At 35.4% G+C, this 17352-nt stretch overlaps 1 protein-coding gene across 3 annotated transcripts; it reads left to right on the forward strand.

Moving 5' to 3' along the window:
* The first annotated feature begins 634 nt into the window (after positions 1-634).
* On the forward strand, positions 635-16093 carry LOC126690591 (oligopeptide transporter 7-like). Of its 3 annotated transcripts, none has more exons than XM_050385810.1 (6): positions 635-804; positions 932-1502; positions 2618-3187; positions 3708-3963; positions 4271-4453; positions 4590-5404. In XM_050385810.1, the coding sequence occupies exons 1-6, from the start codon at positions 771-773 to the stop codon at positions 5202-5204; spliced, it is 2229 nt and encodes a 742-aa protein (XP_050241767.1). In that variant the 5' UTR covers positions 635-770; the 3' UTR covers positions 5205-5404. The 3 variants fall into 3 exon arrangements, with proteins under 3 accessions (XP_050241767.1, XP_050241769.1, XP_050241768.1); XM_050385812.1 differs by lacking the exons at positions 932-1502; positions 2618-3187; positions 3708-3963; positions 4271-4453; positions 4590-5404 and adding exons at positions 11336-11906; positions 13226-13795; positions 14432-14687; positions 14989-15171; positions 15303-16093 and having other exon boundaries at positions 681-804; XM_050385811.1 differs by lacking the exons at positions 635-804; positions 932-1502; positions 2618-3187; ... (1 more) ...; positions 4271-4453; positions 4590-5404 and adding exons at positions 11039-11220; positions 11336-11906; positions 13226-13795; ... (1 more) ...; positions 14989-15171; positions 15303-16093.
* The last annotated feature ends 1259 nt before the right edge of the window (positions 16094-17352 follow it).

The raw sequence follows: 17352 nt of genomic DNA on the forward strand, positions 1-17352 counted from the left end.
AAGTCAAAATTATGTGTTAATGATTAAGATATATATGTACCTACTCTCCACCTTTTTGGTGTGTTCGTCAATTTGTGGTACAGTGGTAGCTATTCATGATAGAAGAACAAAATTAATAATTGAATAAGGCTGGGCCTGGTGGGGCTGTTCCTTCTTGCATTGGCCTTATTTTACATCCTCACCCTTTGATTTTGTATGAACTTATATAAAAAAATAATGTTGATTTTGTATGCAGTGGTCCTTGTGGACGATAAATTTTTTTGTTTGGAAAGTTGGAGAGTGACAACTGCTGCTGTATCGCATAAAATTAAGTTAGTACTTTTTACACCGTTTTACATGCATATATAAAACTGTGTGTAACAACTCATGTAATATGAATGATTAAATTAACCAAATTACCAGTGAATTGTTCTAAATTAGTGATTTTAATAACTACTACTAAAGCCAGAAAGAAAATGAATCTACTTCGAATATAATACAGATACATCAAAATGTTCACGTGGCAAAACAAAGGAAAAATCAATGGGACCCTGATAAGAGTGCCACGCAAGTTTTTGTTCCTCTGTCTGCATTGCGTCACCCGTGACATCAATCAGAGAATGGATCCCACACCCCAACTCCTTATGTCTCAATCCAACGGTCAAGATTGAACACTGCATCAAGAATCACGTAGCATATATTCGGCCCACGGCCCAAAAGTAAAAAGTTCCATTCTTTTTGGGTCCAAGTTTTTAAAAATTTGATAGCTGTTTGAGGAGGAGAGAGAGAAGATGACCATTAACGAAGAAATCAAAGCTCCTCTCAGTAAGATTTTCATTTTCATTTTTCTTTTTCCTTAATTTTTTTTTTTTTTTGTTTTTCTCTTCAACTTTCCACTTCTCCAAACAGTAAGCTAAGCATCAAAACTTTTTTTTTCACTCATAATGCACAGTCCGAGCCTCCGATTCGAGCTCTCCGGAAATTCTCTCCGACATCGAGAACTCTCCTATCGAGCAAGTAGCTCTGACGGTTCCGATCACCGACGACACTTCTCTCCCGAGCTTTACATTCCGAACATGGATTCTAGGAACCCTAGCGTGTGGCCTCCTCTCCTTTCTCAACCAATTCTTCTGGTACCGCAAGGAGCCTCTCACGCTAACGTCGATCTCGGCTCAGATCGCGGTGGTTCCGCTGGGCCACCTCATGGCCTCGACGATAACGAAGCGAGCGTTCTTCAAAGGACGGAAGCACGAGTTCACGCTGAATCCAGGCCCGTTCAACGTGAAAGAGCACGTGCTGATCACGATCTTCTCGAACTCGGGTGCGGGTAACGTGTACTCGATTCACGTCGTTAGCGCCGTGAAGCTGTTCTACAAGAAGGAGTTGTCGTTCGTGGTGGCGTTAGTCGTCGTTATAACGTCGCAGGTGATGGGTTTCGGGTGGGCCGGGTTGTTCCGGCGGTACTTGGTGGACCCGGCTGCCATGTGGTGGCCCCAAAATCTCGTCCAAGTCTCGCTCTTCAGGTACTCACTCTCCTCCTTATCGTTCGATCATGTTTCGTTATGGTTTAAGTTTAATTCAACGGTCTTGATAACAAGTGGCCGGTTCGGCGTTGAATGTTGAGTTTGTGTGTAGGGGATTTTGATTATTAATAGATTCTGTTGAAATCTACTACTTTTTTAAATCCACTTGAGACTTGTCTTTGTATAAAGAAACTGAAAGAGTCGTGTTAACCAATGCTTGTAGTTAAAGTTGAATCTTTTATTGAATCTGTGATCTCCATTATTTAAATGCAATCAAATTAGTTAAAAAATTATTTGATTATTTGTTTTTATTGCTTTTCAATACAGATACCGTAGAAATCCAATAAAGTCAACGGTCATAAGAAAATGCTAAATTAGCACAAATTTAAATTTTACTATGTAAATCTTAAAATGACCGTTAGGCCTAGCTAGTGGGCCAGGCCTAGCTATTGTACTATTTATGGTAGCAAAATCAAAATATGAAAATACTATTGTACCTTTCTAGCGGGAAGAGACAATTGTACTTTTTTTTTTTTTTTTTTTGGGCGGGTGGTTTAAAAAGGTTTTTTACTTGTACAATTGTTGTATCTTCGTTGCTAACAAATTCTAACCTGCAATTTCGAAACTTACTTTACTATGATAGAGATTGTTTCTTCTTAAAAAAAGAATTATGTTTGTGCCACAATTTACCCATGTGACGAGTTGTGAGTGATAAAAAGGTGATGGTAGGTCCATGTGGGATCATTTCTTTACCACTCACAACCCGCTAGATGGCGCGAATTGTGACACAAGTTGTGCCACTTTATGTGACACTAACATAGCTAAAAAAAAAAAAAACATAATACTCGGTTAGAATAAGCGTTGTTGTACTATTGTAAATGAGACTTGCATATCTACTTGGCATGTCATGGATTACAATGTTGCCAAAAGAATCCATTATCAAACTTTTGGAATCTCCTTTTGCACCACAGAATAGCTATTTTAAGCAGTCAAGCTATAGACAACAAATTTCAACTACTTACTATTACTGCGGTTGTTGTGGTTGTTGTCATTTCCTTGAAGTTTTTGTAGCCATTAGAGTTGTCAACTTCAATACGATTATTGTGAATTCACAGGGCACTACACGAGAAGGAGGAGAGGCCTAAGGGTGGATTAACACGGAACCAGTTTTTCCTCATTGCCTTCGTTTGCAGCTTTGGTTACTATGTCTTTCCAGGTTACCTATTCCCAATGTTGACTTCCTTTTCCTGGATTTGCTGGATATTCCCTACTTCTGTGCTTGCCCAACAGCTAGGTTCAGGGCTTCATGGTCTTGGAATTGGTGCATTGGGGTTTGATTGGTCTAGTGTTTCCGCTTACCTTGGGAGCCCATTGGCCAGTCCGTGGTTTGCTACAGCCAATGTTGCTGTTGGTTTTGCACTTTTCATGTATGTCCTTACCCCTATATCATATTGGCTTAATATCTACAAGGCCAAGACGTTTCCTATATTCTCAGATGGGCTATTCACGTCTACTGGCCAAAAATATAATGTTTCAGCTATAATAGACCCCAACTTCAGCTTTGACAATAAGGCATATGACAGTAAAGGCCCTCTCTATATGAGCACCTTCTTTGCTATAACTTATGGTTTCAATTTTGCCTGCCTTTCTGCCACTATTTTTCATGTGCTCCTCTTCCATGGAAGGTAAGCGCACTTCTCTACTTGAATTGTTTGTTTGAAATTTGTAATGAATCGTTTCCTGATTGTTGTTAGATGTGGGTAACTTAGAATATCCCTGTAATTGTATCTTCTATAGGAAATGGAGACTTGGATGAATTAAATAGGCGATTTTTCATATAGGACAAAAGAACATAAAATAGATATTGTTTTGCTAGAGCGTCTGACCACATGCCTCTCTGTGTTTGTACGTGTATGTGCGATATGGAGTAGCCCTCTTTAAATTGAAAATGATTAAGTCAATACCTATATATATATCACATAATTATCTTCAGGAGAAGTGCATAAGTATGTCATTTTAAGCACCTTTAATTATAAAATCTAGACCTAACAGAAAGTAAATTTGAAGTTTTCTGCTTGTAACTCAAACATCTCAAATTTGTACATCAAGCTTGTGCAATCAAAGAAAGGCAACCAGGCAGGGGTGAACTTATAGCCTTGTATATTGTATTCTATCAATAAGTCACTCATACTTTCAAGGTTGTAGTGAAATATGGCAGCTAAGCAAGTCTGCCCTCCAAGAGAAGAAGATGGATGTGCACACAAAGCTCATGAGAAAATATAAGCAAGTTCCTCAATGGTGGTTTATGTGCCTACTTGTGGTTAACATTGTGGCAACCATATTTGCCTGTGAGTACTACATTGATCAGCTTCAATTACCATGGTGGGGCATCTTGCTAGCATGCAGTCTTGCCTTATTTTTCACTCTTCCTGTTGGAGTCATCACTGCCACAACAAATCAGGTATGTCTCTGCACTATATTACAAATTTTGCATTAAGTTTTATCAATGTGCAGTAAATTCTTCCACAACCATATGCACATTTGACTGTAAATTTGGGGTTTTTTTTAGTTTTCTATCTTTCTATTCACTCACTATAATCAATTCTAGCCATGTAAAACCTAAAATGGCATCTATTTATTCATCCTATATGTCGATTTTAAATTTAACCAGCATTGTTTATCAACTTGTGCATTGAGTGCTACATCTACTACATGCAGTTATTAGTCTTCTTACTTCTAACATGTGTAAATCTTTCTCTCATGAGCAGACGCCAACCTTAAATGTAATCACCGAGTATATTATTGGGTATTTGTATCCAGGATATCCTGTTGCCAACATGTGCTTCAAAGTTTATGGCTACATAAGTATGAAACAGGGGATTACCTTTTTGCAAGACTTCAAGCTTGGTCATTACATGAAGATTCCTCCAAGAGCAATGTTCGTGGCACAGGTCAGTATCTTATGCATTCCTCTTCACAACTAAAAATATTATGGAAATGAATTTTTCAAGTTCTGTTTTAATAAAATGATAATAATATATTTATTTATTACCGTCCCTTGATTTCCATAGCAATGATTCTTTTCAGGTGGCCGGTACCATAGTAGCAGCGCTTGTGCATTTGGGAACAGCATGGTGGCTAATGGACACAATTCCAAACATATGTGACAGGGCATTGCTTCCAACAGGCAGCCCATGGACTTGCCCTGGTGATCATGTATTCTATGATGCTTCTGTCATTTGGGGTCTGATTGGGCCTCGAAGAATTTTTGGAAATCTTGGCTACTACTCTGCCATCAACTGGTTTTTCTTAGCCGGTGCTATAGCTCCTGTCCTAGTTTGGCTGGCACACAAAGCCTTACCAGACAGGCAATGGATTAGACTTATCACTCTTCCTGTGCTCTTAGGGGGAATGATCAACATGCCTCCAGCCACATCTGTCAACTACATCAGTTGGATTCTTATTGGATTTGCCTCAGGCTTTATTGCTTACAGGTACTATCGTGATTGGTGGAGTCGTCACAATTATGTGCTCTCTGGGGCACTTGATGCTGGATTAGCCTTCATGGGAGTACTGTTGTACTTGTGTTTGGGGATGGAGCATGTTAACCTCAATTGGTGGGGTAGTGACTCCGATGGATGTCCATTGGCTTCATGTCCAACAGCACAAGGAGTTGTAGTTGAAGGCTGCCCGGTTTTCTAAGCAAAACATTAGGATTAGTTTTATGTTGATTAGAGGGAAAAAGAAAAGGTATTGTATTTGTTTACTCTTTACTATTCTTCATAGATATATATTTGTAAAGAAACTGTATATTAGTGATGTGAGTTAGTAAGTTTTTACTAGTTCTCATTTGGGCCTACCGTTAATATCATTTTTTAATCTACTACTAACAATCTACCACATTATCAAGTGTCAAATTTTTTATCAAATTTGTTGTGTTTGTAGACTTTCTCTAGTGATATTGGAAATATTGTACTGTTTACCAATACGAAAACTCTTTCATTATGGTGCTCTCTTATAGGTTATAGCTATTACCTAGTGAGTTGTTAACCAAATGGTCCAAACAACTGTGATTGATTTGAAGCAATGCCTTATGCTAGTTCTTGGGACTATGATCTTGCTTTCCTATTCAAAATACTAAATATATGTGAAACTCCATCTAATCAAGTGAGAAAGGTTAACTAAAAAATATGTAATGCTTTCTAAGATATAACCAATGCTTTTTAAGAGTTTCCTCGGTGGCAAATCATCAAGTTGAGTTCTCCAAGTCCTAAATTTTTTCTACATGTTTTTCTCAAAAACCTACATGTTGCTCTTCTAAACCCGCATGCTACGATTTGCCCATACTTGAAAAAGGACAAAGTTAGCCCTCTACTTAGCATTTGTCAGCTATGGCTTTTTATAAAAGGTAAAGATTTTATCACATAACTTATTTCATATTTGTTCACATTCCTTTCTACATCTTAAATGTGATTTCAGATTTTCGTATGTTAAATGTGTACATTACGTGTGCAATTATGGCTATATAATGTGTACAAGTGTGAAAATTGAGTATGAACAAATATTTACCATTTTATAAATATATCATGGCCTTGCCTTTATCTCTATCGGGGTTGAACTTGAGTCTATAGGTGTGTCCAAAAGTTGGCGAGCTGCTAAGCTCGTATGGGTGCTTGACACAGTCATACAATTCCATCTATGCTCCAATCCAAGTTACCCAATCTTGCATTGTCGTCAATGTTTCCCACAGTACCAAAGTCGAGGATGCTATTGCCACCACCATTGCCAGCAACCTAAATACCCTCTCAGCCAACACAAGCAAAAACCATAGTGTGACATATGCATTCCAAGATACCACTCAAATCTGGCACACGAGTCAAGTCAGATTGGGCTCGGGTCAAAAATTTATTGGACTAAAAAACATATTGCTAAAATTCTTTAACCCTTAATTAAATCTGTGGTTGAACTTAGCTTCAGGTTATACATAAACAGATAATTAACAACCCATCCCATGCCTGACTCCGTGTAATGCTCCCAATAACTCTTGCTGAGCAAACTGTCGAGCTCCAGCCACATAGATTTTTTTTTGGTTGAATATTTGGATATGATATTAAAGTTGGTTCAAAGCCTTATTGTGCTTAAAGAACTATAGCCTTAGTAGCTATGGAAACCTACACAAAGTATGATTATTTGGTAATTGCATCAACACAAGAAGAAAGTTAATGGGCACGATAACAAAGGGCATCAGACACAAGGTTTGCTTTTGAAAAGTGCATCGACAAATCATGCACTATACCCTGGAAAGAATAGTTGAATGAAAGTGGGCAGTCGTATCAAGTTTAAAAAAAAAGAAAAAGAAGTACAAGGACTAAGAACAACGTAAAATCCCCTAACATATATATTCGAACATCAAAGGTAAGAGGGAGACTGTGTACATTTCTCTAGGGTAAGAGGCCATCACAAACGGAAGTATGTATCGAGAGTCAATTAAGAAAAATGCCATACCTTTAAAGAAAATTCAAATCGAAAGCAATATGTATAAGGAAAAAAAAAAAAAAAAAACCAATTACAATTCAGTAAGGTTGGTTGAATGGTTGGACGCTCTGTCCCAAATTGATTGTCTCGAGTAGAGGTGAAAGAGCCCAAATTCGACTCCCATTACTTTGGAAAAGCTCCCTGTGACAGCGATGTACCTCTGTCCACCTGTTGCAACAGTGATTAGTCCCTAGATCTAAGACCAAAAAAAAAATTAGAAGAGTTTGAGAAGTAGTTGAGGAGAAAGGCTCAGTCGGGGAGGAAGAGACATGTGAGAGAGGTAAAAGTGAGGTACGCATTAATTACTCTTATCTACTAGCATCCATTCAACGTTAAATGATAAAAGACTGTCTAAACGGTAAACCAGTCATTAACAGGCCTACTAATGCACTAAACACGGGTTAAGGGATATCTGATGGGACAATAACCCTCTAGTACTACCTATCCCCCAATCATGGGAAGCTACAAGAAGGGGACATACATGAAAAAAGAGAAAGATTTAACAAGTGAAGGATAGAAAATGGGAGTGATAACTGAATTGGAGCTTCCAAGGAAAGGGAGAGAGGGAGTTTTCATAAAAGGGAGGAAGTCATCTTTGTCATTGGAGTTCCTTATTTTGTCATAACAATAACTCAATTGTATTGTTCTCTTTTGTTTTTACTCACTGCAAGCAGGGATGGACCCAATATAGGGACTAGGGAACTCGGGCCCCCCTGACATTTTTTATTTATTTTTAAAAATTTTGTATATATATTATGATTTAACCAGAATTTGGACCTAAAAGAAATTAGAACTTAGCCCTATCCCTTATAATTAATCTCTCTCTCCCCCCCCCCCCCCCCCCCCTCCAAATCAAAATCCTGGCCCAACCTAGTTCTTTATTTGCTCGAGTGCTCTTCTCTAAGTAGTAAGTCCCTCATTTCCCGCATCATATTTTTTCATTAGGGCCTGCACTGCATGAATTTTTATTTGACACTTTGTTTTATTATCATACTTTTACTTCATTTGATATCATTTTCTAGTCGCTTGATCTTACTATAGAATCATTGTTTTTCGGCTCTTTGGCATACTTAGTTTGATACCAACAACGATATACCATCATTATCACTACACAAAACTATATATATATATATATATATATATATGCACATACCATCGATAACAACGATATACCATCGTTTTTGGGAAATGGGTTGGTTTTGTTTTAGTGCAATACTTTGTTGTGTGCTTGGGTTTTATGTAACTTTTTAGGAACCAAAAGACTTTAAAGTTGTTTGTATAAAAACCTAAAAAACTATGTTTTCCCAAGTTCTTTCCTATGGAAGCCTTTTAGAATTGGAGGTTTAGACGGTGTCCAAGGGATGTGGGACTTAAGCTGAACTAGAAATTACCCGTTAGGGTTACTCGTCTAACAATGCAAAAATCAACATCTTCATGTGCAAATATAAATAGTGACCTACATTATGTGCCTTAAATTTACATTATAGGTCCACATTAATAATCGAATTCATCCACATGGTTGTATTGACTATGATATATTTATTTATTCATTTTCTCTTTGGAACCTAACTCTGTGTGATATGATATTTTTCTCTTTTCATACATTTATGTGATTGTTTTCTTACATGATTGTGAATTTTTTATTTGTGATTGTGAGTCTTTGATTCAGACATTGTCTCAATGATTTTTTTTATTTGTTACCTCTCTCTCTCTCTCCATACATTTATATAATTATATGATCTTTCTCACAAACAATTTTAATGGCTCTGATTTGCTATAATAGTTATATTAGTAAAGTAATTTCTTTGTCATTATTTTAATGGTAAGGTTTCTATCCAAACTAGTTTGGAGAGAAACTTTTCAAACTTCTCCTATATATTTTTTTTATTTGATGTGAATTTTGAAAATCTAATCGTTAAATGTCATGCATGTTCTTTATGTTCTTAACACGAATGCAAAATTTCGTTCAATTCGGATGTTATTTATTATTCAATCAACAAAATTATATTTTATGTATAATTTTAGATTACAAAAACTTAAAATTTAAACATTTGATTGATAACATATATATTGATCTTTGATCTTCTTGAAATTTTGCAAGCATGGAGGATATATATAATAAGAACATGTAATCCAATAGTTAGACTTTCAAAATTCACATATAATAAAAAGATAGAGGATAAATTTGAAGGGTTTTTCTCCAAACTAGTTTGAAAAAAAACATTTTCATATTTTAAAAGGAGAAGTGGGAGAGGACATTTTGGAGCGTATGATTAGTTAATACTGGTTGGCAGGCTAGCAAAGCAATGGGTGTGAGTGTGCACCATGTGTTTGCATAATTTATAAAGTTAGGTGACATTTGTCTATTAATTTAAAATTTGTTATCAAAGAAAAACAAAGACAGAATGAGAATCTCATAATGAGATAAAAATGTGCAACAAACTTAACATAATAAAAATATCACACACGCTAAAGTGTTAGAATTGATCATTTTGAGAACAAGTGTATTAATAAAGAGAAAAATTAATGGATGTCCTAAAAACATTAGTTTAGAGTATATTTTCACAAATTTTTATGGGAAAATAAAAGAAAAATAAATTTTTGACAGCTTTTTATATGTCTCATAAAAGTGAAGTCAAAACTTTCCTTAAATGATTTATTAAAAATTGTCCTAAGTGCACTCATTAACATAATTTTTAATTAATTTTGAACTATTAAATTTAGTTGGTCAGGGTTACTAAGTATTAGTGCTAGAAGTAATAAAATGAGAACAAAGAAATTTATAAATTAAAAAATAATAAATTTATAAAGTGAGAAGTATATGGCATGAGTTTTTGAGACATGCTCCGACACCCCTCTCTCAAAATCCTGATTTTTCCATACAAATATCTATCTCTCTATATGTTCAAATCAATGCCCAATTGATTACTAATATAAAAAATAAAGAGTTTTAATTATTAACATATGCCCTTAAGAGTTAAGACATATATTAGTAAATCATTTTAAAAAATTTTATAATAAAATGAAAAAATTACTAATTTTTTTACTTTTTTTTTAATTTTTCATAAATAATTTTTTAAAATAGATTATTAAGGGTATGCACGTATGACTGATGGTACATGAACATGAAGAGATAGCAAAGTAACTATAGAAATAAATGGCTGGTAGAGTGGTAGGTTGATAGAGGCGAACCAGGATGGTGAGTTTTCACATTGTGTTGCCTCAAAAATTAAGTGCAAAGAGGTAATCTACAAAAGACTGTAATCTGCATGTATGCATGTATAGTAATAACGAGAGAGTTGCCTTGTATATAGCCATAGTCTAATAGCCCTTCCTTTTTTCTTTTTCTTTTTAATATAAATAATTTTATAGCTAAGCCGTTTTTTTACTTTTTAATTTTCCAATTAAGGTTGTATTATCGGACATCGTAAAATGCCCGTTAATAGCAACCTTTTAAACTTTTTTTTTTTTTTTTTTTTACAGTTTTTTTTTTTATAATTTTTTTATATAGCTTTAAGTCATATTTTTAATGTGAGATCAGCTTTATAGAGATAAAAAAAAATATATTAAAATAATCTATAGGATTAGTTTTATGTCTTTTTTTTATTTATCTAATTTTTTTATTAAATAAGACTCACTTTAGTACAACCCTAACAAGCAATCAGTACTGGTTAACATTTTCCTTTACATTTTACTTCTCCTAATTTTTTCTTAACTTCTTTGAGGTTGAAAGTTGTTTTCTACAATTATCAATCTTAATCCTTCATATTGGCCTTGATCTCAATTTGACTTGATTTATTCCTAATCCTAATCCGTCATTTACTCAATCAAACGGTCGGTATTTGAACGCTGCATCAAGAATCATATAGCAGAAGACTGACAATCATTTTTTTTTTTTTTATTTGATGGGGACAATCAAATATTTATTCCACCTCAATTTTATAAATGGCTCATGGCTCATGGCCATGGGCTATTATTCTTGAAGCCAGCTTTATAAATTTCATTAATTTTAGATACTGTTTCGCATAAAGTAAAAATGGGCTATTATTAAAAGTTAAAAAAGCTTTTTTTTTTTTTTTTTTGGGTCCAAGTTTTAGATTATGTGATACACAGTACTGTTTGAGCCAGACGGAGAGAGGGAGAGAGAAGATGAACAGTAACGAAGAAATCAAAGCTCCTCTCAGTAAGATTTTCATAATCTCTTTTCCTCGTTTCAATTCACTTTTTTTTTTTCTCTTCAAATTTCCACCTCTCCAAACACTAAGCTAAAGCTTCAAAATCTTTTCATTCATACACAGTCCAGAACTCTCGAGTATCGAATTCGGAAAATTCCACCGACACCGAGAGATCTCCGATCGAGCAAGTAGCTCTAACGGTTCCGACCACCGACGACCCTTCTCTCCCGTGCTTCACATTCCGAACATGGGTTCTAGGGAGCCTAGCGTGTGTGGTCCTCTCATTTCTCAACCAATTCTTCTGGTACCGCAAAGAGCCTCTCTCGCTAACATCAATCTCGGCTCAGATCGCGGTGGTCCCGCTCGGACACCTCATGGCTTCGACGATAACGGAGCGAGTGTTCTTCAAGGGGCGAAAGTTCGAGTTCACGTTGAATCCAGGTCGTTTCAACGTGAAAGAGCACGTGCTGATTACTATCTTCGCAAACTCGGGCGCGGGTAACGTCTTCTCGATATACCTGGTTAACGCCGTGAAGCTTTTCTACAAGAAGGAGTTGAATTTCATGGTGGCGTTGGTCGTCGTTATAACGTCTCAGGTGATGGGTTTCGGGTGGGCCGGGTTGTTCCGGAGGTATTTGGTTGACCCGGCTACCATGTGGTGGCCCCAAAATCTCGTCCAGGTCTCGCTCTTCAGGTATTTTATTTATTTTTTTTAGTTCACTTTAATCTGACAGTGGATATTTCGGCGTTGACTGTTAGGTTTCGTATCAGTCATACTCGGGTCTTTTTTTCTTTTGGAAAATGATTATTACACTTGAGATTGCCGACGGTTTATTTAGTGGAACCTGGAAATGTTTTGTTAGAAGTGTAGAAAGTGGTTAAAAAATAAGTTTGAATAATATAATAAGATTTATGTATAATATTAAAAATTATAATAAGATTTATAAATAGTAGTAAAAATAAATTAAAAATGTAGAAAAGTTAAAATTTTCAACTTATTTTAAACGGATGCTCAGTTTTTGATTGAAAAAACTACCATTTTCTTAGGTATTTTTGGAGAATAGAGAATAATATTTTTTTTTCTAATATTCATAATGGCTTCATTCATTAAATTTATAGTAAGGTTTACTATGAATGTGAAAGGAAAGATTATTAATTTTTCGTATTCCGAAAGTAATTGAGAATTTTTCCGGACGATACAATCTTTGTATATATATATATATATATATATATTTTACTATATTTGTATGACTCATTATCGGATTTTCTAAGATTATTTAAATCCACTTGAGGCTTGTTAGTTTATGTAAAATGAAAATGCACTTCGGACTTGCCGGTTTATACAAAGAAAATTCTAAAATTATTATAAATTTTAATTTACTTGCTGAACTGGAAGCCGGAAAGCAATGCAAAAAAAAGGTTAAAAAAAAAAAATACTCCTACTATTTATGGTAGTAAAATACTAGACTATTGTACATGAGTTTTAGTAACATATATCCTAAACCATTTTGGGAAAATTTTTTTCAAGAATTGAAAAACGGTCAAAAAGTTTGATAGCTTTTTCAATTCCAGATAAAAATTTTCTTAAAATGGATTATTAATCGGATCCATTGTACATTTGTACTTTTCTAGCCGGAAGAGAGAGAGAGACAATAGTTTTTTTTTTTTTTTTAATAATATAATATGTAACAAACCATAACTTGTAATTTAGATGTTATGTTCACTACCAGTAGGCAAGTTATACTATGAGATACTGTCTCTCTTATAAACTAAAATTTTTCATAATACTCTGCTAGAATGAGCGTGGTATAGCCTTATAGGAGACTTAAATGTTGCAAAAAAATTCATTATCAAACCCTCGGAATCTCCTTTTCACCAAAGAATTGCCACTTTAAGAAGTCAAGCTATAGCAACAAAGTTTTACTACTTACTACTGTTACTATTGTACTACTACTCTACTGTTATAATTTTGTTAGTGTCATCGAATTAAAAAGCTAGATTATGAATTCACAGGGCACTACACGAGAAGGAAGAGAGGCCCAAGGGAGGATTAACACACAACCAGTTTTTCCTCATTGCCTTTATTTGCAGCTTCGCTTACTATGTTTTTCCGGGTTACATATTTCCAATGTTGACTTCCTTTTCCTGGATTTGCTGGACATTTCCTACTTCTGTTCTAGCCCAACAACTAGGTTCAGGGCTTCATGGTCTTGGAATTGGTGCTTTGGGGTTCGATTGGTCTAGTGTTTCCTCTTACCTTGGAAGCCCACTGGCCAGTCCATGGTTTGCTACAGCCAATGTTGCTGTTGGTTTTGCACTTGTCATGTATGTCATTATCCCCACAGCTTATTGGCTCAATATCTACAAGGCTAAGACGTTCCCCATATACTCAGATGAGCTGTTCACTTCTACTGGCCAAAGCTATGATGTTTCAGCTATAATAGACCCGAACTTTCACATTGACATTGAGGCATACAACCGTGAAGGCCCTCTCTATATGAGCACCTTCTTTGCTATAACTTACGGTGTCGACTTCGCCTGCCTTGCTGCTACTATTGTTCATGTGTTTCTCTTCCATGGAAGGTAAGCCACAAGTCTCAGCTTAAATAGTTCATTTGAAATTTGCAATGAATCGTTTCCTGATTGTTATTAGGTGGGCTTCACTTAGTTTCTCATTATAGATTATGGATAATTGTTGGTCATATAATATCCTAAGACATGCACCTACAAACTCTTTTGCCAATCCTGACTCTATGGTAAAGCTTTAGGATGTCTCTGTAATTGTAGCATCCAAAGAAAATGGAGAGTTGGATGAATTCAAAATGTTACTTTTCATATAAGACAACAATTTATAAGGCTGATACTATTTTGCAATAGTGTCTGACTATATGCCTTTGTGTGTTTGTACATATACATGCAATATGGAATGGCTTTCCTTAAATTGACAAAGATTTAGTTAGTACCTTTATATATTAGGATTCACCGCATAATTATTATCAAGAAAACTTCATGAGTATGTCATGTTAATCACCTTTCATTATGAAATTCAGTCCTCACAAAAAAAGTGAATTTGAAGTTTTCTGCTTGTATCTCAAACTCTTCTAATTTGTACATCAAGCCGGTGCAATCAAAGAGAGGCAACAAGGTCAGGGTGAACTAGGTTATAGCCTTATACATTGTATTTTATTCAGCAAATTACTCATACTTTCAACGGTGTAGTGAAATATGGCAACTAAGCAAGTCTGCCCTCCAAGAGAAGAAGATGGATGTGCACTCAAGGCTCATGAGAAAATATAAGCAAGTTCCTCAATGGTGGTTCATGTGCCTTCTTTTGGTTAACATTGTGGCTACCATATGTGCCTTCCAGTTCTACACTGATCAACTCCAATTGCCATGGTGGGGCATCTTGCTTGCATGTAGTCTTGCCTTATTTTTCACTCTTCCTGTTGGTGTCATCACTGCCACAACAAATCAGGTATGTCTCTACACTGTTCTACAAATTCTGCTTATACATTGAATGGTATTATGCCACAACCATACTCACATTTGAGTGGAGATTTGGGGTGTTTTAATTGTTCTATTCACTTGCTAGTCGCCATTATCAATTCTTGCTGAAGTTCATGGAAAAGTTACAATGGTGTCTATCTATTCATCCTATATGTAAATTTTAAATTCAACAAGCATTGCTTTATTTCCTGTGCATGAGCACTATATTTACTGCATGGAGTTATTGGTCTTCTAACTTTAACAGAAGTAAATCTTTCACTCATGAGCAGACGCCAACCTTGAATGTAATCTCAGAGTATATTATCGGGTATTTGTATCCAGGATATCCTGTTGCCAACATATGCTTTAAAGTGTATGGGTACATAAGTTTGAAACAGGGGATCGCCTTTCTGCAAGACTTCAAGCTTGGTCATTACATGAAGATTCCTCCAAGAGCAATGTTCATGGCACAGGTTAGTATCCTATTCATTCTTTTTCACAACTACGAATGGAAATGTGCATTTGTCACTTTCTGATCAGTAAATGACAATCATCAATTTATTTGTTCTCGATCCTTGATTATCATAACAATGATTCTTTTCAGGTCTTAGGTACAATAATAGCAGCATTTGCGCATTTGGGAACAGCTTGGTGGCTAATGGATAACATTCCAAACATATGCGATAGGGCATTACTTCCATCAGATAGCCCATGGACTTGCCCTTCTGATCATGTATTCTACGATGCTTCTGTCATCTGGGGTCTAATTGGGCCTCAAAGAATTTTTGGAGATCTTGGCTACTACTCTGGCATTAACTGGTTTTTCTTAGTTGGTGCGATAGCTCCTGTCCTAGTTTGGTTGGCACACAAAGCCTTACCAGACAGGCAATGGATTAGGCTTATCACTATTCCTGTGCTCTTAGGGGCAATAATTGAAATGCCCCCAGCCACCGCTGTCAACTACACCAGTTGGATTCTTATTGGTTTCGCCTCAGGCTTTATTGCTTACAGGTACTATCTCAACTTGTGGAGTCGTTACAATTATGTGCTCTCTGGGGCACTTGATGCTGGATTAGCCTTCATGGGAGTACTACTATACTTGTTTTTGGGGATGGAAAATGTTAGCCTCAATTGGTGGGGTAGTGACTCAGATGGATGTCCATTGGCTTCTTGTCCAACAGAGCAAGGAGTTGTAATAAATGGCTGTCCGGTTCTCTAAGCAAAGCATTTGGATTAATTGTATGTTGATTGGAGAAAAAAAGAAAAGAAGAGAAGATATTGTATTCCTTCTCTTTTCGATTCTTCATCGTCGTATATCTGTAAAGCAACCGTATAATAATGAATCAATGATATTGGAAATACTTTATTGTTAATTAATATGAAAATTCTTTTTTATGATTGTGTTTTTTTATAGCTAGTGATTGGGACCTTGAACTTCCTTCCCATCTTAGACATGGACTAGGTGGAGAAAGATTAGGAGTTGCCCCCTGCTTTAGTTCCAAAAAACAAACTAATACAACAATTAAGTAATGCTAGAGATACAAACTTCTCTACAAAAAAATTTACAAACTGCTTATGTGATAAGTGGTTATTGCCTATTGGTAAGTGATTATTGCTAAATGAAAAATTGATGTTAATGGTAGGCCTAGATGAAAACTAATAAGAAGTTGGTCATATCGACGATTTGTAAAAATATTATAAAATAGTTTATAATTGTAGCATTACTCAAAATCTACATACTAGACATTGGGTCCAAAGTTAAGTATACACTTAGAAAGATGTTAGGTTCTCAAGCCTGCCCAACCAAATGGATGGGCCAACCTCCACTCACCATATTCTATAGCCTAATTCTATTAAGGATATCCCTAATAGGCTCCCTTAATTATGCATTCAAGCATAAAATAACAATGCACACATGTGACCGAACAAGATTGAAAACTATTAGTTTAGCAAAAAAAAAAAAAAAAGATTGAAAATGATTAGTTTTTTTTTTTTTAATGGAAAACTAACGGTAGCCAATCTAATGAAATTTGGACGAAAGTCTTGAATTGAATAAACTTAAAAATTAAAGAATTGAATTGAACGAAGTGATGCTAGAGAAATTAATTGAATTATAGACCAAGTTAGGTGCAATTTGAAATTTAGCCCTAATATTTTATAACCTTACCTATTTGATATGTGCCCTCTTAATAATTTTGAATTTAATCTAGTATAATTATGATATGTCATTAATTTAAATTAATTCCTCATGTCACCCATCAATTAATTGTTCATAATCACATGTGATTAGACTTAATCGTGTAGATGCATCTTATCCGTTGAAATTTGATTTGGTTGTAAGTTTTTATCCAATAGTTTGATTGGAGTTCACAACATATCATTGTGACTTCAAAATTCACATTTTAGAAACCTAGTAGTTTAAATTATTATTTTACCCTTAGGATATGAAAATTCTCATTTTAGCTTTAGATGAGGTTAAATATAAGGGATAATTACAGTAAACCCACCTGAGGTTAGGCCCGATAACACTATGCCTACCCGTGGTTCAAAACTTATCACTTTGCCCACCTGAGGTGCCTTCCGTTAGGGCTCTGTTACCCACCTCTCCGTTTGCCGTTAGAAAAACACATTTTTAAAGAAAAACAAACATAACA

This window comes from Quercus robur, chromosome 6, assembly GCF_932294415.1.
Source record: "Quercus robur chromosome 6, dhQueRobu3.1, whole genome shotgun sequence".
In the NCBI taxonomy this organism is placed as follows: domain Eukaryota; kingdom Viridiplantae; phylum Streptophyta; class Magnoliopsida; order Fagales; family Fagaceae; genus Quercus; species Quercus robur.

Coding starts and splice junctions, on each gene's coding strand:
- LOC126690591 (XM_050385810.1), top strand. CDS start 771: ATGACCATTAACGAAGAAATCAAAGCTCCTCTCA. Junction 1,503..2,617: donor GTCCAAGTCTCGCTCTTCAG/GTACTCACTCTC, acceptor GTGAATTCACAG/GGCACTACACGAGAAGGAGG. Junction 4,454..4,589: donor GAGCAATGTTCGTGGCACAG/GTCAGTATCTTA, acceptor GATTCTTTTCAG/GTGGCCGGTACCATAGTAGC.